This window comes from Babylonia areolata, chromosome 22 (assembly GCF_041734735.1).
Source record: "Babylonia areolata isolate BAREFJ2019XMU chromosome 22, ASM4173473v1, whole genome shotgun sequence".
In the NCBI taxonomy this organism is placed as follows: Eukaryota; Metazoa; Mollusca; class Gastropoda; order Neogastropoda; family Buccinidae; genus Babylonia; species Babylonia areolata.
In genome coordinates, this window is record NC_134897.1 from 9,123,759 (window position 1) to 9,146,659 (window position 22,901).

Genomic DNA, 22,901 nt, shown 5'->3' on the forward strand with positions numbered 1-22,901 from the left:
CAGAACACGCACACCACGGCCACTGGAACACAGACCATTTTTGTCTACGACAGACCAGCTATTTTCAAGTGCAAAATCTGTGAAAAAATTATAGGCGATAAAAAGAAACTGCCTTTTCTTTGAAATTGTATGTGCACTCTAGCGTTTCAACATCATTTTTGAGAAACCGAAGAAGAGGTGTGTGTGTGTGTGTGTGTGTGTGTGTGTGTGTGTGTGTAACGCCGCGCGTTGCCTTAGTCTGCTTGATCAGTAGCAGTTAAAGTGTTGTTGTTTATTTGTTGTGGCCGAGACACAGAATGAGAAAGATTGAAGACTGAAGATGGTTTATTCACATTAGAACTCAGCCCCTCGTGAAGGGGAATGTGAGCATATCTAACGAGTTAACAATAATCATGAACAAAAGGACTGAATAACATACATAAATAATTATTACAAGTCTTTCATCAGATTAAGAAACAGCAATTTCTCAATCAGAGAGAGTAAGACGGGGTGAGGAGTGAGAGTCTAACAGACCTGAGAGAGAGAGAGAGAGAGAGAGAGCGCCAATGCATGAATCATACTGTTGCTCATGGTATTTATACAGCCTTAATTTCTGACCATCGTGTTATGTTTGTCCCTGTATGCACACCTCTCTGACAAAGAATCTACTGCACAAAGTAACTACTATGGTAAAGACTGCAGGGAGTGCTGCTCAAATTTGTACTCGGTATGTTCTAAAGTAGTATAGTAATTATATATAATTATATACATACTTGTGTGTGTGTGTGTGTGTTGTGTGTGTGTAGAGTCAGAGAGTGGAGAGAATATAGTCTGAGTGTGGTGTGTGAGTGTGTGTGTGCGGGTGAGTGTGTGTGTGTGTGTGGGGCGTCCTGCGTGAAGCTGTCAAGGTGCTTTGATTCTCGGCTTTGATATTTTTCAACACATAATACATCAAAGAATGGCTTAGCGAAGGAGCGCCGTAGCATTACGTGAGACAGAAAGGACAGGATGATACTGGACAATGCCGGCATCGGACGAGACACAAGGAATGTGATTGTCGGCAGGGAAGAGGTTCTCGTACATACATGTGTTGCATGATAGGAGCAACTATCTGTACTGACCAGGGGCATGGTAAAGCAAGATGATCAATTCAGCAACCAAACAACGAACATAACCTAGCACTAACTACCCCTCCCATACATCAAGAGTGATCAAAGTCTCCAAGCATTCCCACTTAATGTAGAGATTGTACAGATACAGTGCACATCGTCAAATGACAGACAGCCAGTTTAGGTTTACAGAGACTTGACCAGAGACTCTTCTTTGAAGATCAACATTCGAATAAGAGGCCAGGAGGAGACATGCAACGAATCAATATAAACGAGGTTGGATCATGGTAATTGAAAAACAAAGCACTTGACTCTGACTCACACAGATGCCTTCATGATGGTCCTTGATGCAAACAGACACAAGATAAACACGCCAACTGGACCACACACCCCTGACACAAAAAGACCCTTTTGGGAGAGCACTTCAGAAACTGCTCACATGGCTCATCGTCATTCAAGAATCTAAGCTCTACCAAACATCATTACTGTTGGTGCCCACCAAACTGACCGTTGCCTGAGCAACACGTCGAAATGACCAGAGCAATCACCATATGTCAGATACAGTCAAATGGTTATTTTAACTGTTCAGTTCGTTGGTACATGTGTGTGGTCCCTGTTTGTGCTTATTGTACTTAGACGAATTGGAAAAGCATCCTACGTAACACGTGAATGCCCCTCGCACCGCAATGATATCGGAATAGTTCTGTACTGCTGGTGTACCTTTTTCACAGTCATCGTCAAAAGGACATGCGGCATCAACTTGGATGTGGATGGTGTTGCCAACGCCGGTGCAGGAGTCACCGTGAGAAACAGCTGGTCCATAGGACCTCTACCTGACTAAGGTGCGACCAGGTGTGGTTCCATTAGGACAAGTCTAAGCTTGCGCCAGACACAGGCCACTGTGGTCAGACCATTTTGGGACGGACGAGTACAGTATTTGACTTGTGAAATCCATGGAAATGGAGAAGCAAGCGCTTTCTGCAACCATGTCCATGCGCATCTCTGCTTTCAATCTTTTGAGCCCCAAGGGTGTGGGGGTTATTGTTTGGGGAACTCACGCGTGCCTATCCTTCATCCGGTGTTTAGGCTGATTGTGGGCCATCGCTGATGACGAGCTTGACACTAAGATGTATCACATTGAGGTCTCCCTCCTGAGGGTTGACAATATCTCAAGACGAGTCATAAACCACTAATACAAAGCCTGATCCCCCCCCACCATATTCCACCCTCCCCCCACTTGAAAAGAGATTCAACCTGGAGACTATGAGACGGAGCCTGAATTGAAGACGAGGAGCAAGGAGACTGTGGCAGATCAACAACGTGTAACAAGGTATTCAGCCTAATCCAACTTAGTAGCTGTTGCTACCTTGTTGAAACTCTGAAATGGCTAAATGCACGAAAGACTGAGCTAAATTGAAACGGTCACGCAAAGTAAGAGAGCTTGCACATGAAAGTCTATATCATATACTAATGGACATGTTGTCGCTGGACAGGGTCGAGAGCCTTTGATGGCGATGACAAGCCCCGTGACTTGGGAGTTTAGTTAGGCTGTGAACTAGCTGTGAAGTCAGGATCGCTTTCGAATATGCCTTACGCCCACTGAGGAGTCTTATGCATAAGGGCAGTTTAACAGGAGCTGCCTTAAGCGTATGGATGCTGTGACAAGGAACGCCTTGGACAAAAGCCCGTGAGTTCAATGCTGGTTGGATCGATCGCATGTGGAACAGATGGATCCCTTACACGTTGCAAAAGGCAGAGGTACTTTCAATGCCAAGATGTATGACTGTGCCACCAGATCAATTACAGAGACCACCTAGCAAGATAAATCCACAGCATACATCCACCCGCTCCATACAGTTCAGACTTCCGCACAATCTGCTGGAACCGGCCGACAGGAGAACACTCGCTCTCAGACATCAAAGAGCTAAATCGAGAACCTCGATCTCATAGCCCTGAAATATGATAGGTTCGTCCATTTCGACTAGGTGCGAGAGTAACCGTTAACTACAGATACAGTAGGCTGTGGTCACATAATCCCCAGGGCCAAACCCTCCAGTCCTCCTTTTATTCTTTGAAGACCTCCGAGCTGCCACTAGGGGGCAGAGTCACAGGATCTGACCCGTCGAGCCTTGGCACCCCCTTTTTCAGACAAGAAAGACATCCTTGCCCGCTGGGCAGAGCACTTCAACACCCTCCTCAACAGGGACTCGTCCGTATCTGACGAGGCAATTGCAGCCCTCCCACAGCTACCAGTCAATGACTCGCTAGCTGCCCCGCCCACCAAGGCCCAGACCCGGAAGACCCTGAAGCTGACAACGTCAGGAAAAGCACCAGGAGCGACATCTACAAGTATGGAGGCGAGGTGCTGACAGACAAGCTGACCACCCTGTTCCAGTCGATCTGGGAGAGAGGGGAGGTCCCCAAGGATTTCAAGGATGCTTCAATTGTCCACATTTACAAACGGAATGGAGACAAAACATCCTACGATAACCACCGTGGAATCTCTCTCCTCTGCATCGCCGGCATGATCTTCGCCCGAATCACACTGAACAGACTGGTTGACCATGTTTCCAACCCAGTCATCCCTCAAGCACAGTGCGGCTTCCACTCAGGCAGGGGAACATGCGACATGGTGTTTGCCATACGCCAGATGCAAGAGAAGTACCGTGAGCAGAACAAGGAGCTCCACATGGCCTTTGTAGACCTGACTAAGGCCTTCGACACGGTGAACCACCGTGGTCTGTGGAAGATCCTCCTAAAGTTTGGCTGCCCAGAGAGCCTAATCCAGCTTATTGCGTCATTCCACGATGGCATGCAGGCGAGGGTACAGGAAATATTGACATGTCGGATCCGTTCCCTATGGTAAATGGAGTGAAGCAGGGCTGCGTCCTGGCACCCACACTGTTCTCCATTCTCTTCTCTGCCATGCTGATTGACGCCTTCCAAGACTGTGACCGGGGCGTCTACATTCAGTTTCGCACAGACGGCAAACATTTCAACTTGCGGCAACTCCATGTCAGGTCCAGGGTGTTTGAGGCACTGATGAGAGAGTTCCTCTTCGCTGATGACTGCGCGCTTGCTGCACACACCCATGAGGATATGCAGTTCATTATGGACAGGTTCTCAACCTCCTGCAGGCGCTTTGCACTCACCATCAGCCTCAGCAAGACCGAGTCCATGTACCAACCAGCTAACTCACAGAACGCCAGTGCCTCCCCCCCCCCCCCCCCCCCCCGCCACCCCCCCCCCCCCCCCCCCACCTGCAATCAAGATCGATGATACAGAGACCTGGGTAGCACCCTATGCAGCAACGGAGCCCTTAATATGGAAGTGACGCTGTGCATCGCCAAGGCCAGCTCCGCCTTTGGCAGACTCAACAACAGGCTGTGGAACAACAAAGGCATCAGTCTCAGGACCAAAATCAAAACCTACAGAGCTGTTGTGCTGACCACCTTGTTGTACTGCTGTGAAACATGGGCCAAAGATGCCTACGAAAGATCCTCAGCATAAAGTGGCAAGACAGGGTCTCCAACGCCCAAGTCCTAGAGAGGAGCGGCCTGCCCAGCATCGAAAGCCTGCTGATCCAGTGCCAGCTACGCTGGACAGGACATGTTGTCCGCATGACAGACAGCAGGATCCCGAAGAGCCTTTTTGTATGGCCAGCTGAACGAAGGCCACCGTGAACTTGGAAGACTCTACAAGCGCTTCAAGGACACCTTGAAGACAAACCTCAAAGCCTGTGACATAGAAATCGCTTCCTGGGAAACTGATGCCCTTGACCGCTCTCACTGGAGGATGTTGTGCTCTAGTGGCATAAGGACGTTTGAAAACAAGAGAACGCTGGCCATTAAAGAGAAGCGTGTGGGAAGTGCTGTGCATCCAGAATCGGCCTGATGGTACAAAGAAGAGCAGCACGTGATGTATACAATGACTGTGGTTGGACCAGCAGCGTAACATCCATGCTGCAAGAACTAGGATGGGAACCCCTTGAATCACGACGAAACAGGCAGAGGCTAACTTTCATGCACAAGATTGTATATGGCACTGTGGACATCCCTCCAGACAAATTTATCAAGAAAGGATCCACCAAAACAAGATCAAATCACCGACACAAGTTTGTACACCTCGGCACCTCCTCTGACCCATACAAGTTCAGTTTCTTCCCGTCAACAATTCCTGCCTGGAACTCCCTGCCTGCAACAGCTGTAGAGGCTCCCTCCTCAGTATCATTCAAGAGGGAGCTCATCAAAATCCCAGCTTAGACCTCCATCCAACTAGCCCCGCGGTAAATGAAGGATAGGGTTGTGCCGGTCCAGGTCTTGACCTGGGGGTCGCTACGATTACCGGATAAGCCTGTCCAGATACCAGGTTAGGCTAGTTGGGTCCCCCCCCCCTATCCCCCACGCCCCCCCCCCCACCCCCCCTTTTTATTTTCTTTTTTGCCTGCCGCAACACGCTGCCCTGAACTCAGGGGTGTGCGGTTGGGGTGCTGAGGCTGCTTTAGACCTTCTTCTATCCTTTTGTTGTCTCAAATAGACCTATTTTTATGTCTTATCTTACGCCTGCTGCGAACACAGGTCAGCAATAGTCAATGATGACGGCTGACCTTCCAAACTGAAGATTGAAGATTGGAGAACGCTTCGATCTCGGGCGGTACACGAATCGATCGAAGTAACATGCTGTTCGCAATTAGACCTACCTACCGCATATCAGAAGACCACTGTGTTTTGTATTCATCAATTAGCTTATTTCTCATGACTTTTAAAAATTCATTTTCGTTACCGACCCCTTGGTTTTCCCAGACCTCCCCAAAGCCAAATTTATATAAGAAAAAGCAGACTGATGATGCCCAAGTGTTTTTATTACTGTAATGGTAGTATAATAGCATTTTATAAGCTTTGTGTGGTAAGCGATGGGGCGGCATTTTCAAAATTTTCAACCAATACTTAATGCTCTTTAGGTATAGATTAACATACAGTGGGAACCGTCCAAGTTCTCCATATGCCATTATGTTAGGTGTTCTTAAACTAATATTCAAGAATCTTTTCAAAGCAAAAAGGTGTACCTTTTCCACAGTGTCAACATTTGCAATGATTCCCCAAACCTCAGCCCCATAACTAAGTATTGGCTGGATCTGAGCATCAAAAAGTTTGAAGAATATAGTAGGTGATTTTTCTCCTAATGACCACAGCAATCTAAATATAGTAATGACTCCTTTCTTCGCTCGACTTGCCATGTCATTCAAACTGTGCGTGAAGGAAAGTCTGGTGGACATGATAATTCCTAAGTACTTATACATGACAAAAGGGAGAGAGAGAGAGAGAGAGAGAGAGAGAGAGAGAGAGGAGAGAGAGAAGAGAGAGAGAGGAGGAGAGACAAACACGTCACATGAGAAACAGAAAAGGACCGAGACAGATAGACAGACAGATAAATAGATAGATAGATAGACAGACAGACAGCCAGATAGACAGACAGATAGATAGACAGATAGATAGATAGACAGACAGATAGATAGGCAGACAGATAGATAGACAGGCAGGTAGATAGACAGATAGATAGATAGACAGAGAGGTAGATAGACAGATAGATAGATAGATAGACAGACAGACAGATAGATAGATAGATAGATAGATAGATAGACAGATAGATAGACAGACAAGTAGAGAGGGGGGAAGAAGGTATATATATATATATATAGATATATATATAGATATATATATATACACATATTCACACACACACACACACACACACACACAGAGGGGGGATTATCATAAAAAAGCAAGAGATGTATAAAACTAAAAATAACGAAACATTTAAGTCAAAGGGATGTAAACTTTGCCAGATCTATTTTCCGTCTCCTATGTAAGTAACAGTGACGGCGGTCACTTTCAGAAGGTCAGCCTTGTTTCACAATAGTAACGGACGTAATAAATGACCAGCCCACAGTAATTCAGGTAAAAATGGTAAGCGATATATCGTATTGATATGACGTTGCCTTTAGAATACTATTCACAAACAAAGAAAAGATCTTTTTCTCTGTTTAGATGCTTCGGTGATAAACTTTGCAGGTGATTTGATGATACCATTGTTTGATGATGAGATTATACTCACTGCGTTCTGTTTCTAAATGTCATGTTTCACAAAAAAAAGTTACAGGACGAACGTAAAACATCATATTAGAAAAGAAAAAAGAAAAAAAAAAGCTTTTCATCACCAATACCAACTGAGCATATGGGATATGTAGCGCTTGCAGAAATGTCTATATCAAACCATCTTCAAGGATCTTGTTCTTCATCTTGGGAAGGTATCCCGATGCCATTTACTCTCCTTTCTATCCGTTATTTCACTGATATACTTCTCTGGTTGGAATTCGTCCTTAAATGAGTGGTACCAAACATACGTTTCTTTGAGACAAAAAAAAGAAACAAAGGAATAAGAGAGACAGACAGACAGACAGACAGAGACAAACAGAGACAGACAGACAGACAGAGACAGACAGAAAGACAGAGACAGACAGAAAGACAGAGACAGACAGAGACATCCTCATGGCCCGACAAACAGAGTCAGACAGACAGACAGAGACAGACAGAAAGACAGAGACAGACAGAGACATCCTCATGGCCCGACATCGTCATGACCCGACTGACCGCTGAAAACCACATGTTATGTTATGTTCAGCTTTAAAAGAAAAGCATCGAAAAGACAAGTTCAAAACAAGGAAAGACAAAGTCAGTCAAACAATGACAGTCACAGCTGTATTACAGCAGTGTGTTAGCTGATGCCTCCTTTGTATGACTGCCTTCAGAAATCATGCGGGCAATCACACTGAGGGATTCGCTCTTCTTTCTTTCTTTCTTTCTTTCTGTCCGTTCTGTTCAAGGCAACAGCTGTCCTGTACATGATTTCGTGAAAATGGTCGGATCATGTGGATTTGTGCAAAACGCTTAACCAGATGACGTTCAATGTGAAAGTATGGTCGCATCCACCTCTTTGGTCTGAAACAAATGAAAGATTAATTCAGATGATAAACACCTTTTTTCCATAGCCCTGCATCTTCTGTTGCTTAAGATGGGAGAGTTGAGGAATTCTTCACATGAATACCTGAAAATCTTCCAAATAGGAGTGACAGTCAAAACGTTGTTCAAAGAAACTGGACAAAACACGTGTTGGTAGTGAAAACCTTTAAACCTCGTCTTTGCAAAGGAGGGCTAAAGATGATTTGGCAAAATGAAAATGAGAATAGAAATGTGCTGAAAGCACTGTTCTGAAATACAAAAAGGGGCTTTCATTCTTAAAGGCAATGGGAGCAAAAGGCATTAAACAACGCCACCTGTTCCAGCTCTATCAATCACTAGATCTCAGCGTAGTTGAATGTGGAATGACGGGCGTGAAACCCGAGTGGTTAATGCGTTGGACTTTCAATCTGAGGGTCTCGGGTTCGATCTGAGAAGCGCCTTACGTGGCTAAAGGGTGGAGATTTTTCCGATCTCCCGGGTCGACATATGTGCAGACCTGACTGTGCCTAAAACCCCCTCGTGTGTATACGTAAGCAGAAGATAAAATACGCCCGTTAATTTCAGTTTCAGTTTCAGTTTCAGTAGCTCAAGGAGGCGTCACTGCGTTCGGACAAATCCATATACGCTACACCACATCTGCCAAGCAGATGCCTGACCAGCAGCGTAACCCAACGCGCTTAGTCAGGCCTTGAGAAAAAAAGAAAAAAAAGGTGAATAAATAATAGATACGCTTACATAAATAAATAAATGAATAAATAAATAAATAAATAATAATCATGATATAAAAAAGGTAGTAGTAATGGTAATAGGGTGGAGGTGACAAATGTGCTACTGGTGGACCACACAACAACAAGCTCCGGGCCAGGAACATCTCTATTGGCACGTGGAATGTCAGAACACTAAGGGCGCCAGGAAAATTGGAAGAACTGACACACGCAATGAACAAATATCGCTGGCACATCCTAGGACTCTGTGAAACACGATGGAAAAACATCGGTGAAATACCCACACTTGAAGGCCACAGACTATTTTACAGTGGTAGAGAGGACAAACACGAACATGGAGTAGGGTTCCTGATCCACAAAGACATTGTTAACACTGTCATGGGCTGCCGACCAATATCCAGCAGGCTTACTACCATCCGCCTGAGGGCATCCCCATTCAACATCACCATCATACAAGCATATGCTCCAACATCTGATCACAGCGATGATGAAGATGAGGAGTTCTACGAACAACTACAAGAAACCCTTGATCAGACACCAAAGAAAGACATCATAGTAGTACAAGGTGACTGGAACGCCAAGATCGGAGAAGACTCCTACAACACCTGGAAGGGCACATGTGGACGATATGGTAACAACGCTACAAATGAAAGAGGTTTGAGACTCCTGGAATTTGCCTGCTTCAACAACCTGAAGATAACAAACACATTTGGACCACACAAAGCATCCAGAAGATGGACATGGCACAGCCCTGGAGGAGATCACCACAACCAAATAGACTACATCATGGTAAAGAAACGTTTCCAGTCTAGCGTGAACATTGCCAAGACAAGAAGTTTCCCAGGAGCTGACATTGCAAGTGACCATGACTTGGTAATGATGACCTTCAAACTCCAACTGAAGAAAACAAAGAAACAAAGCTTCTCAAGACTGAAGTTCGACCTGGAAAAATTGAAAGATCCTGAAGTACAAGAGGCATTCCAAGCCATGATTGGTGGGAAATTCGCGCCACTCATCACTCTCGATGCAGATGACGCCGACCTGGATACACTCGTAAGCGACTTCAACGCAGCTGTAACTGAAACAGCCCAAACAACTCTTGGAAAACAACGCATCAAAAAGAAGCCCTGGGTCACGGACGACATCCTACAGCTGTGTGACAAACGTAGAGACCTGAAAAAGAAAAAGAATGAAGAAGAAGGGGCAAAACAGTACAAAACAGTTAACACCGAAATCAAGAGAAGCATGAAGAAGGCAAAGGAGAATTGGATTGAAGGAAAATGCCAGGACATAGAGTAAAACCTGACAAGAAACAAAAGCAAGAAAGCCTACCAAGTTGTGAAAGAACTTACCAACACAAGGCAAGGTAGAAATATGTCCAACATCCAGACCAAGGATGGAAAATGTCTAACAGAAGAACAAGACATCCTAAAGCGATGGACAGAATACTGCTCAGAGCTATACAACATACAGACCACAGGTGATCCAGCAATACTGAATGTTCCACCAGCCACTGATAACAGTAATCACCCCATACTCCGTGAAGAAATAGAGGCAGCAATAGCATCGCTGAAAAAAAGGGAAATCGGCAGGAGTGGACAACATCCCATCAGAACTGGTCCAAGCAGGGGGTGAAGTTATGATAGATGTGCTACTGAAAATCTGCAACAAGATCTGGCAAACAGGGGAATGGCCCACACCGTGGACACAATCACTGATCATCACCCTTCCCAAAAAGGGCAATCTCCAGCAGTGTCAAAACTACCGCACCATCAGCCTGATTAGTCATCCCAGCAAAGTCATGTTGAAGATCCTGCTTAACAGACTGAAACCACAAGCAGAAAACATCATTGCTGAAGAACAGGCAGGTTTCAGACCAGGAAGGAGCACAACTGAACAAATCTTCAACTTGAGGTTGCTATGTGAGAGGTACCATCAACACCAACAAGACCTCTACCACGTCTTCATTGACTTTAAGAAGGCATTTGACAGGGTCCGGCATGCAGCTTTGTGGGCTACTATGAATCTGTACAACATCAACGCCAACCTGATCAGACTGATACAGCACCTCTATGACAAAGCCACCAGCGCCGTCTACCTCAACAATAGCATCGGGGACTGGTTCAGAACCACAGTCGGAGTGAGACAAGGCTGTCTACTCTCCCCAACACTCTTCAACATCTTCTTAGAAAGAATAATGACTGACGCACTGGAAGAGCATGAAGGAACAGTCAGCATAGGCGGCAGAACAATCACAAACCTACGTTTTGCCGACGACACTGATGGACTGGCTGGAAAAGAAGAAGAACTGGCAAGCCTGGTCAAACATCTGGACAAAGCCTCCACATCGTATGGAATGCAAATCAGTGCGGAGAAAACCAAACTGATGACTAACAACACCAACGGCATCAGCACTGACATCAAAGTCAACGACGAAAAGCTTAAAACAGTCCACAGCTTCAAATATCTGGGAGCAATCGTGTCAGATGAAGGATCTAAACCAGAAGTACTCTCGAGAATTGCCCAAACAACAACGGCACTCAACAAGCTGAACACCATCTGGAACAACAAAAACATCGCTCTCAGCTCAAAAATCAGACTGATGCGTTCCCTGGTTATATCAATATTGCTCTACGCCTGCGAGACTTGGACCCTGACTGCAGACATCGAGAGAAGAATCCAAGCTGTCGAGATGAGATGCTTTCGTAGACTACTTGGCATCTCCTACAGAGACCACATCACTAACACGGAAGTGAAGAACAGAATCAAGCAAAGTATTGGACCCTACAAAGACCTTCTGTCCATAGTGAAGAAACGCTAACTTAGGTGGTATGGACACATCTCCCGATCATCTGGTCTTGCCAAAACGTTCCTGCAAGGCACCGTACCAGGAGGCAGAAGGAGAGGACGGCAGAAGAAGAGATGGGAAGACAACATCTGGGGGTGGACAGGCTTGACGCTCGGTGACGCCCTGAGGAAATCAGAAAACCGTGAAGAGTGGAGAGGGGTGGTGGTCAGGTCAGCAGCGGTGCCCCAACGGTCTGAACCCAGACTACGGGAGAGGTGAAGGTGAAGGTGAATTAATGGTAATAATAATAAAATAATAATAATAATAATAATAAATAAATGAATAAATAAGACAACAATGATGATAAATAAGCAAATAAATGTAAAACATGAAGACACACATTCACACATACACCCACAGATGCATAACAGATATGCACCAAACATGGCCCGTTAAAGATATTGTAATCCATGTCAGTGTTCGGTGGGTTATGAAAACAAGAACATACCCATCATGCACACCCCAAGAATCGGAGTATGGCTGCCTACATGGCGGGGTAAAAATGGCCATACTCGTAAAATCCCACTCGTATACATACGAGAGATCGTGGGAGTTGCAGCCCACGAACGAAGAAGAAGAAGAATATGGACTAGGGCCCACAACACTTTCTCAAAGCAGCTTCCAGAAGCAAGAAAGAATTGAAAATGAAGTGGGTTTTTTTTTGGTTTTTTTTGCTTGTGTTTGTGTTTGTGTGTGTGTGTGTGTGTGTGTGTGTGTGTGTGTGTGTGTGAGTGTGTGTGTGTGTGTGTGTGTGTGAGTGTCTGTGTGTGTGTGTGTGTGTGTGTGTGTGTGTGTGTGTGTGTGTGTGTGTGTGTGTGTGTGTGGGTGGGTGGGTGTTTTGTATGCCCAGGGCTGGGTGGAAAAAAAAGCGTATGTATTTGCTTATCTCATCACCCTGGTAAAATAAATTTTCATTTCGTTTCCTTTCGTTTCTCTCTGTCTTTCTCTGTCTCTCCTCGCCTCTCTGTCTCTCTTCGTCTCTCAGCCTTACCACCTCGCCCCCTCCCTTTTCTCTCTCTCTGACACACGGACACACCTTGTCTGTCTCTTCTCTCTGTCTCTCTAATATGACCAGACCTCATAAAGATAAACGAAAACTTTCTACGCTCCATTCCCCAAACACTCTTTCGTTCAATCATACAGTCAAGTACTTTCTTTTGTACTCTACCAATCACACACACATACAGACACACAGACACAGACACACACACACACACCACACAGAATCTGGAATATTTTTCACAACAGTTTTTCTGAATGGATGTTGTGAATAACTTGAATGTGACTATTGTGACAGGATGATTTCAGACTGCAGACTTTCACTGGTTGAACCACTCTGTGAGCAGTCTGTCTGCACACTTTGCTGGCAGTATCAACAGACTCCGTGTCTATGTCTGTGACGATCTGTGGTGTGAGCAGATTGCCGTATGCTCCACGCGGGCTTCTTCAGTCGCGTGATAGCTGTGTCGTCATGTCGATCGCAAGACGTTCCACGTGTCCTTCTTCAATCACGTGACAGTTATGACATCATGTCGATTGCAATATGTGCCACGTGGGCCTCGTCAATCACGTGACAGTTGTGACGTCATGTTCAGTTTTATATAAATACAGTGGCTGTGTGCCATCATACAGGACCGCACGCCTCCAACCACACCACCTTCCACGGAGCCAGCCCACAGCCCCGATCACCTTCACCTTCAGGTCGTCAGCCAGTACGTCGTTAGACTCCATCAGGCTGACTGAGTTGGTGCCATCGTCATTCCCCGCGAAACGAACTTCACAGTCTGACAGTGTTCATCTCGACGTGCAGATTCAAATCGCTAACAGCAGCATCATGAGGTCTGCTCCCTTCTTCGTTCTTTGCCTGCTCCTGGCTTCAGCAGGGGCTGTTCCTACCGGTAAGTTTAGGGGTTTTTTTTGTTTTTTTTCTAAATGCATGAGACGTTCATGAGACTCAAGAATCAAACGGACGAAAGGACAAAGTTTTTAGGTACTGTATAGTCTTCCCATATGTCCCTGTGACAGCAACGACAATAACAACAACAACAATACTGATGATAGTAACAACGTGACCCATAACAATAACAGTAATAATAATGATAATAATGACGATGATAACAATGATAATAAACATCATCATAATCGTAAAAATAAAAAAGGAGACAACTTATCTGAGTTCAGTTTAAGGTCTATTCACAGGACAACACGCGCGCGCGCGCGCGCGCGCGCGCGTGTGTGTGTGTGTGTGTGTGTGTATGAACATATATATATATATATATATATATATACAGACACACACACACACACAATATATATATATATATATATATATATATCATAGAGCATATATGTAGTATGTTGGCAGATACAGAGAATATATATTTAGATGCAATGTAGAAAGACATGAAGTAAAGTGATTATGACGTTAGGTGAATTAAATACAGTACGGAATCAAGGGCAGAGACATGATCAAAGTGAAAGACAGAGAACGGACATAAAGCCACAGAGAAACACAATTATATCATTATACATAATCATATACAATAGCAAAGAAAACGACGATGCTAATGTTGCTGGCAAAAACAGCAAATAAACTGACGAAAAGTAATACACAAAAATGTAAATGATTTTTCGTACGCTCGATTTGAAGGACCATAATGAACAGTGAAAAACGATGGAAGAGAGTTCCAAACAGATGGTCCAGGTGGGGGAGAGAGACTGAGGTATGGCGGTGACATGTTGCTGTGTATTTTGACCATGAGGGCCATTCCATTGTAGTGATGTGATATTGTTTGTACAGTAGTACTTTTTCAAGTTTTGTTTATTTTTCATTGATTGATTGGGAGTGGTCGGGTAGAAAAACCTTAGCTGCTCGTCTGTGCAGTGAGTTATTTATTTATAGCTGGTTGTGGGACTACAGACTGCTGCAGACTGTAGATGCGTAAATGATATGAAAAAGACAATGTGTTAAAAGAAAAAAATCGGGTTGAGACATCTACATAATATCTAACTGTAACGTGTAAGAACAGATTATGAGCTAAATGTTTGCAGTCTTGGTTCATATGAGTTTGCCAGTTCAGCTCTTTACCAGTGATTACCCCAAGAACGTTGTGTTAACAAACATGGTTGGTTAAGTTTTTGTTTTACCTCGAGCTTTAAACTGAGAGGCATCGGCTGGTGTTTTTGTCTTGATGTCAGTGCCATACTTCTGGTCACGTGGTTACGTTCCATGTGTTGTTGTTGGGGGTTTTTTAACACAATTCTGAGATGTAATTTATTCCCTGTTGTAGCGATGATTGTAACAGACTGATGTCGGAGTCGCTACAATGAAAAGAACTGTCACCAGCGAACAGATTGCAGATGACGTTGCTAGGTCATATGTGTATCAGCAGGTGTCAGCAGGCATGCACTTTCGTGTAAGAAATAGGGCAGAAAGAGAGAGACAGATAGAGAGATAGATAAGGATGTATACATATCACATATATATGAATTATGTATATATTATATAGATAGATAGAGAGATATATCCCATATGTTCAGCATAGCCTTGCAAATATCTGAAAGTTTTGAACTGACGCGACTAACTGATGTAAAATTGTGCTCATTTTCTTTTTAGCCCACACAGATGGTCAGATGCACATGTGGGAAATGAGTACGTGGGTGAGTTGGTGAAGGTGGAGGTTAGGTTCGTCTGTGTGTGTGTAAAAGAGAAAGGGCAAAGACAAACAGAAACAGTTTCAAAACGACAAGGAGATGACGTTTATCATGATAGTAAACACTCTGCAAATAATCAAATTCTAGCCCAGATAGTCGGGACAGTAGCTCCCTCCTTCGCTGTTCTGATGGTCATAGTCGGACAATCTGACTATCATACATGCATTGAAAAATAACTTGCCCGTCTTTCTATCAACTGTATGGTTTGTATCCTCGTTCTTTCAGTTCGTGATCCATCTGAGAAGCTCAATCAGAGGTAAGGAAACCAATTTCTCCTTTTGTCTTACCTTGTATTACGCTGTGTTGTGTTGCTTCATGTCGTTGATGTGGGTTTTTTTTTCCATGTGTTTATGTTATTGGATGTTGCGTTTTGTTACGCCATGTCTTGTTTTTGCTTGCTGTATCAGTTGTAGTACAATATTTCTGTAGCTGTGTCCAACACACACACACACACACACACACACACACATATATATATATATATGTGTGTGTGTGTGTGTGTGTGTGTGTGTGTGGAGAGAGAGTGAGAGAGAGAGAGTGGGGAGGTGCACATATGCATAAAATCATAATGGTTTTTTTTTTTTCAGCCTTAGTTCTGATTTTTGCGTTCTGTTTGTTCCTGCGTGCACAACTCTGGCCAAAGAAACAACTGCAAGAAGGTTCTTGATTTCTGCACACCACGGCCAATGGAATACAGACCATTTTTGTCTACACAGACCAGCTATACTCAGTGCAGAATATGTGAAAAAAATACAGGCGACAAAAAGAAATTGCCTTTTCTCTGAAACTGTATGTGCACTTGAGCGTTTCAATATTGTTTTTGAGAGACCGAAGAAGAGAGGTGTGTGTGTGTGTGTATGTGTGTGTGTGTGTGTGTGTGTGTGTGTGTGTGTGTGTGTGTGTGTAACGCCGCACGTTGTCTTAGCCTTCTTGATCAGTAGCAGTTAAAGTGTTGATGTTTATTTGTTGTGGCCGAGACACAGAATGCGAAAGATTGAAGACTGAAGATGGTTTATTCACATTAGAACTCAGCCCCTCGTGAAGGGGAATGTGAGCAATATCTAACGAGTTATAAATAATCATGAACAAAAGGACTGAATGACATACGTAAATAATTATTACAAGTCTTTCATCAGATTAAGAAACAGCAATTTCTCTATCAGAGAGAGTAAGAGGGGGTGGAGAGTGAGAGTCTAACAGACTGAGAGAGAGAGAGAGAGAGAGAGAGAGAGAGAGAGAGAGAGAGAGAGATCGCACATGCATGATCATACTGTTTGCTCATGGTATTTATACAGCCTTAATTTCTGACCACTGTGTTCTGTTTGTCCCTGCGTGCACAACTCTCTGACCAAAGAAACTACTGCCTGGACTATGGTAGTTACTGCATGTATGGTGAGGAGTCTGCTGCTCACAAATTTGTATCTTCGGTTTATGTTCGTATCAATAAGTATATATAATTATATACATACGTGTGTGTGTGTGTGTTGTGTGTGTGTGTGTGTGTGTGTGTGTGGGTGTAGAGTCAGAGAGTGAGAGAGAGAGAGAGATGCTCTGTGGCCGCGCGCACGTGTGTGTGTGTGTGGGCGCGCGTCCGTGCGTGCATGCATGTATGTGTGTCTGTGTGTATGTTCTTCGGTTTTGATATTTTCACTACATGCAATCACAGACGGAAAGAATTGGTCAAGAGCGAAGGATGGCGGGAGAACGTGAAAAAGAAGAGACAGAGAGAGAAACAGACAGAGAAACAGACAGAGAAACAGACAGACAGAAAGAGAAAGAGGGATGTAGGGCGGGTGAAAGATTTCTCTCGCACAGTAATTGTGCTTCCTTCACTTGAACCAAACATATCTGCTACATGATCCAGGGGCGAATGCATTAAAAGCAGAATGAATTATCAGGCAACACAACTATAATTATTATCAGTTAATTTCATAACATATCACTTTTACTTTTCCCCATCATTCCAGTGTAGGCCTAATTCCGAAAGATCCAGTCAAAGCGACCAGCTTAATGTGTGTATTGTATAGATAACAGGCTGTACGATCGTCAAATGCAACACTTCTGTTTTTGAAGGCTTTCTTCGATTGGTTGCACCAGGAAAGGTTCGTCTACTTCTTTTCAACGTTTTTTCCAACAGTTAAAATAACAGGGGTGCCCGAGGGTAAATACGAACGGGCAAGTCTAATTCCGAACGATGGGTTTTGGGTACATGTGGACAATTAAAAAAGCAAAGTCTTGAACTCATTAGGCATCACATCAGATTGTTGTATTGTTGGTTTTGATCACACATGCACACACACATAAACACACATCTAACCCCCCTCCCCCCACCCCCTCTTCCACAAAAACACCCTTTTGAGAGCGCTCAGTAAATGTGCAGCATCGTTCGCAATACGTTCATTCAAAATACCCTAAGGTCTACTTGCAAACGACACTATTTTGACGATTCCTGTCAAAACTGACATTCTGGTCTGTCACCAACATGCTTTCTCAAATTCTCCCAGCACTCTCACGCACAATTCGTTCAACTCACTCACTCACTCACTCATTCCCTCGACCGCTGGGGTCGTTGGGGGGACATGAGGAAGATGTCATAGCTCGCCACGCCGTTCTGTTGGCAGCTGTCGTGAGGAGATCTGGCATCGTCATTTTGGTCCATTCCTTGACGTTGTCAGACCAGCTTTTTTTCTGCCGCCCCCGGTCAAATCGGCTATTTCACACTGCATCAAAGTTCAAGTGGCACCATTTGCTTCCCTTGATTTTTGACTCACTTGTGTAAACAAAGTATGTTTTAACCCGGTGTTCGGATGTCTGTGTGTGTGTGTGTGTGTGTGTGTGTGTGTGTGTGTGTGTGTGTGTGTGTGTGTGTGTGTGTGTGTGTGTGTGTGTGTGTGTGTGTGTGTGTGTGTGTGTGTGTGTTTCTGTGTATGTGTGTGTCCGTGGTAAACTTGAACATTGCCATTTTCTCTGCAAATACTTTGTCAGTTGACACCAAATTTGGCATAAAAATAGGAAAAATTCAGTTCTTTCCAGTCATCTTGTTTAAAACAATATTGCACCTCTGGGATGGGCACCAAAAAAAATAAAAGAAGCCAGATTATATGCAAACTGAATTTACTGTTGCATTCATATTTTTTATTCTCTAAACTTGGCACTTGGATCTGATATTCTAACACAACAACAAGAGCGGTCATTTTGGGGGGGACTCAGTGAGCGATCACCGTGGCGAGCGGTCACGCTTTTTCTGCTCTCTCAAGCCGAGTGGGACTGAGATAAGTTCGCTGGACTTAGTCTTCAGTTCCGTGTGTTTACACTTCTGTGTTGTTACGTTTGTTTGATTCGGGTATCCTGCTTATTCCTGCTCGTTTATCTTAATCAGTGTTCCTGCTTAGCTATTTTCTTTTGTGTACCCTTTATTTTATTTTATTTATTTATTTATTTTGGTCTTCTAAAACGGCTATCTTCTGCGGGATTTGTCGTTGCCTCTGTTGTGGTTGTCTCTCTTTTTTCTCATTCTTTCTGCTCTCTCGCTGGCTTCTTGTTCACGGCCATGGCTACAGGAGTGAACCCAGTATTTCTTAAGTCCAAAGACGTTCCGAACGTAACCAGCGATCGTCCTGTTTCTGTGCTGGAGATGTCTTGCTGCAGAAAGAACGGCAGGACAGAGTTCAGTTATTGGCGCCCAGCTGATGAATGGACTTTGGCGTATATACCCAGCATCCAGGGAGGCCAGGTCGACTATTCTGGTGCAAGGAGTACGGATAAGGGGTACCGCCCAACAGGTAAAAGACTTTAACCCTTTTATCATTCGCAGTGACTCTGGTGAGGAAAAATTGTCGACAAAGGTCTGGATAGACAATGTTCCCATACCTGTGGCAGACTCTGAAATAGAACATGCGCTAAGTAAAGCAGGGTGTGAGCTTCGTTCCTCTGTAAAAATGGAGAGAGCGAGGGACTCGGATAATAAGCTAACAAGATTTCTGACTGGGAGGAGGTTTATTTTCATAACTGTCCCTTCTGTTCCACTGGAAAAGACAATGAAAATTAACATTTTCATCGCAAAAATTTACCACAAAGAACAAAAACTGGTTAAAAAATCCGTAATTTGTTCAAAATGTTTGGAGAAAGACCACCACGCATCACAATGTTCAAAGGAGGTGGTGTGCAGAGCATGTAAACGTTCAGGTCACAAGCAGGGAGATCCACAATGTGACTTTGAAAATGTAGAAAATTCACAAAAAGAGAGTGAGTGCATGAATGATGAAAGAAAGGAAAGAGAGAGTGGTCGCGATAGAAGAGAGAATGAGAGTAGAAGAACCGAGCGTGAGAGAGAGGGTAAAAATGCCACAGGGAAAAAAGACTCTGTCAAACAGGCCAGAGGGCGTTCTAAGGCGCGTCAGAAGAACGCTCCGCTGGTCGTTGCAACTCGGCTCCTCTCCCAGACGTCGCTTGGAGACGCCCAAACGTCGCAGGTCAGGGGATACCAGCAGCCCAGAGACCTCTTACAAGCAGCCTTGGGAAGACGAGAGGGATATCCGACAGGCCTTCTCTCCCGGTCTCTGACAACGAGGATGACGAGGTATGTGACTGACAACTCAAGTCATTGCCTGAGTCCCCCAGATCCTTGACGACCCGGCTTCGATTGATGGACTACGATTTATGAATGCGATGAATGAATATTTGTGTTTGCACGAATGTTACTGTACATGAGATACAATGAAATAATATAATCTGCTTAGATGGATAAGATAAGAATTACTTCGATAAATGTTAGGGGATTGAAAAATAAACTTATAAGGACTTCCATATTCAATTATCTGAAAAACAAACGTTACGATATCATTTGCATTCAAGAAGCTCACTTCACTAAAACTGATGCACCAATTTGAGAAAAGCAATGGGTTGGGAGGGGGGGGGCGATATTCTATAACGAAGGAACAAACAGGAGCAAGGGAGAAGTTACACTGGTATCCAAACACTTCAATGGTGAAGTTAATTTGAAACTGGCACAAAATAGAATCTTAGCCACATCAGTAACAAATGATAAGTATGACTTTATTTTAGTTAACACATACGCACCTAACAACTCCAGGGATAAGCTAGCCTTCTTTGATGATCTACAGGAACAATTAAGTGGATAAGAACCTTCTGCTCTTGGGAGATTTTAATTGTGTGCTTAGCAATGACTTAGATATCATTTCAGGCCAACATCATGGTCAAGCTGAGGTGAACAAGTTTAATGAAATAATTAAATCTTTAGAGTTAATAGATTCATGGAGAATTTTCCATCATACCGAAAAAGATCATAGTTGGAGCAGAATAAACCCATACACTGCCAGACGACTGGATTATTGCCTTGCCTCAGAAAGCATGATGCACTTCTGTGTCTCCTGCGAACTCCAGTATGTTCCTGGTTCTGATCACAAGGCGATAGAAATAGAATTTAACGATAGCGATTTTACACGAGGTCCCGGATACTGGAAGTTTAATAATAGCTTCCTGAAAAACAAAGATTTTGTAGAAAAAATGAATAGCCTTCTTGAGACATCTTTAGATAAATATAGTAACGAATATTCATCTAGCATAAGTAGATTGGAACTGTGCAAAGTAGACATTAGAAATTTCTGCAGTGAATTTGGAAAACAACTTTCGTGTAAAAAACACAATGATTCTCAAAATATACAAAAACAGATAAAAGAAAAAGAAGAAATATTAAGTAAGAATCCAGATAATACAGAAGCAAATGTAAGTCTATTACAACTAAAGCAAAAATTAGAAATCTTACAGGTGGATAAGGCAAAAGGAGCTCAGATTAGGTCAAGAGTAAAGTGGATTGAAGAGGGTGAGCGCAACACAAAATATTTTTTTAGTCTACAAAAATCCAGGGGGAAAAGAAAAATTATAACTCGATTACACAAAGATACAGGAGAAGTAACAACAAACAAGAATGACATTTTACACGAACAGGTCTCATTCTACAAACATCTTTACAACCAAAGCACTACAGTAGAAAATGTCATTGAAGCAGCCAACACATTTATAGAAGACGAAACATTTCCACGCCTAGATGAAAATGACGCTAATCTGTGTGAAGGTATGGTATCAGTAGAAGAAACAACAAATGCACTGAAAAAATTAAGGAATGGTGCTGCACCTGGAAGTGACGGAATTACTGTCGAATTTCTTAAGTTTGGGGGGGATTAAATTAGCTCATATTGTTACACTCTTTCATCGAGTCATTTCACAAAGGAGAACTATCATTCACTCAAAAGCAAGGAATAATTACTCTGTTACACAAAGGTAAAGACTTAGGGACTTCTTCTTCTTCTGCGTTTGTGGGCTTCAACTCCCACGTTCACTCGTATATACGCGAGTGGGCTTTTTACGTGTATGACTGTTTTTACCCCGCCATGTAGGCAGCCATACTCCGCTTTCGGGGATGTGCATGCTGGGTATGTTATTGTTTCCATAACCCACCGAACGCTGACATGGATTACAGGATCTTTAACGTGCGTATTTGATCTCATGCTTGCGTACACACACGAAGGGGGTTCAGGCACTGGCAGGTCTGCACATACGTTGACCTGGGAGATCGTAAAAATCTCCATCCTTTACCCACCAGGCGCCGTCACCGTGATTCGAACCCGGGACCCTCAGATCGAAAGTCCAACGCTTTAACCATTCGGCTATGGCGCCCGTCTTAGATAGGGACAAACTCAACAACTGGAGACCAATAACACTTACTAACACCGACTATAAGATATTAGCAAACGTTTTAACAGAGAGGCTCAATAATGTAATATATAAGCTAGTAAACGAGGATCAGGTAGGATACATTAGAGGTAGGAATATCGCCACAGTTATAAGATCAATAGATGACACGATTAATTATTTAAACACAACCAATAAAGCTGGGTACTTACTTGCAGTTGACTTTTCTAAAGCTTTCGACTCTGTCTCTAAAACTTTTATGCAACATGTATTTCAAGTATTTGGTTTTGGTACTGATTTTCAGAGATGGGTTTATGTTTTGAATAATTATATCTCAAGTTCTGTTAACCACGGTGGATGGATATCTGAACCTTTCAATCTTTCTTGCGGAATTAGACAAGGTTGCCCTTTCTCCCCCTTAGCTTTTGTTTTAGCCGTAGAAGTGTTAGCCATTAGGATTAGAAATAGTACAATAGTAGGTATTAAACAACCAACTTCTGCTGAGAGAGACGCAGTTTATTCAAAAATAAAGCAAATGGCTGATGATACAACATTATTCCTAAATGACAGAGGATATCATTAAAGCCTTGGGAAATATTTAGAATGTTTGAAAACATGTTCGGGACTAAAGTTGAATATACAAAAAACGAAAGCCTTGAAAGATAGGTAAAAAAATGAAGATGAAGACATTCCAATTTCAGTAGTAAATAAAGTAAAAATTTTAGGAATATATTTCGAATCAGATAATATGGCAAAAAACATTGAAGAAAACTGGTTAAGTAGAATGGAACATTTG

The 22,901-nt window shown here is 43.4% G+C and overlaps 1 protein-coding gene across 1 annotated transcript; it reads left to right on the forward strand.

Annotated features, from left to right (window-relative positions):
• Positions 1-2,074: 2,074 nt before the first annotated feature.
• On the forward strand, positions 2,075-19,970 carry LOC143297507 (uncharacterized). The gene is made up of 6 exons (XM_076609905.1): positions 2,075-2,117; positions 2,582-2,614; positions 3,357-3,405; positions 13,313-13,578; positions 15,620-15,650; positions 19,768-19,970. Exons 1-6 carry the CDS (start codon positions 2,075-2,077, stop codon positions 19,955-19,957), a joined length of 612 nt encoding a protein of 203 aa, XP_076466020.1. The 3' UTR covers positions 19,958-19,970.
• Positions 19,971-22,901: the final 2,931 nt, after the last annotated feature.

Bases quoted from the DNA above. Each gene is read 5' to 3' on its own strand.
- LOC143297507 (XM_076609905.1), top strand. From the start codon at position 2,075: ATGTCCATGCGCATCTCTGCTTTCAATCTTTTGAGCCCCAAGG. The intron at 2,118-2,581 runs GTGTGGGGGTTA...GTCGCTGGACAG, and splicing joins CAATCTTTTGAGCCCCAAGG to GGTCGAGAGCCTTTGATGGC. The intron at 2,615-3,356 runs GTGACTTGGGAG...ATGACTCGCTAG, and splicing joins TGATGGCGATGACAAGCCCC to CTGCCCCGCCCACCAAGGCC.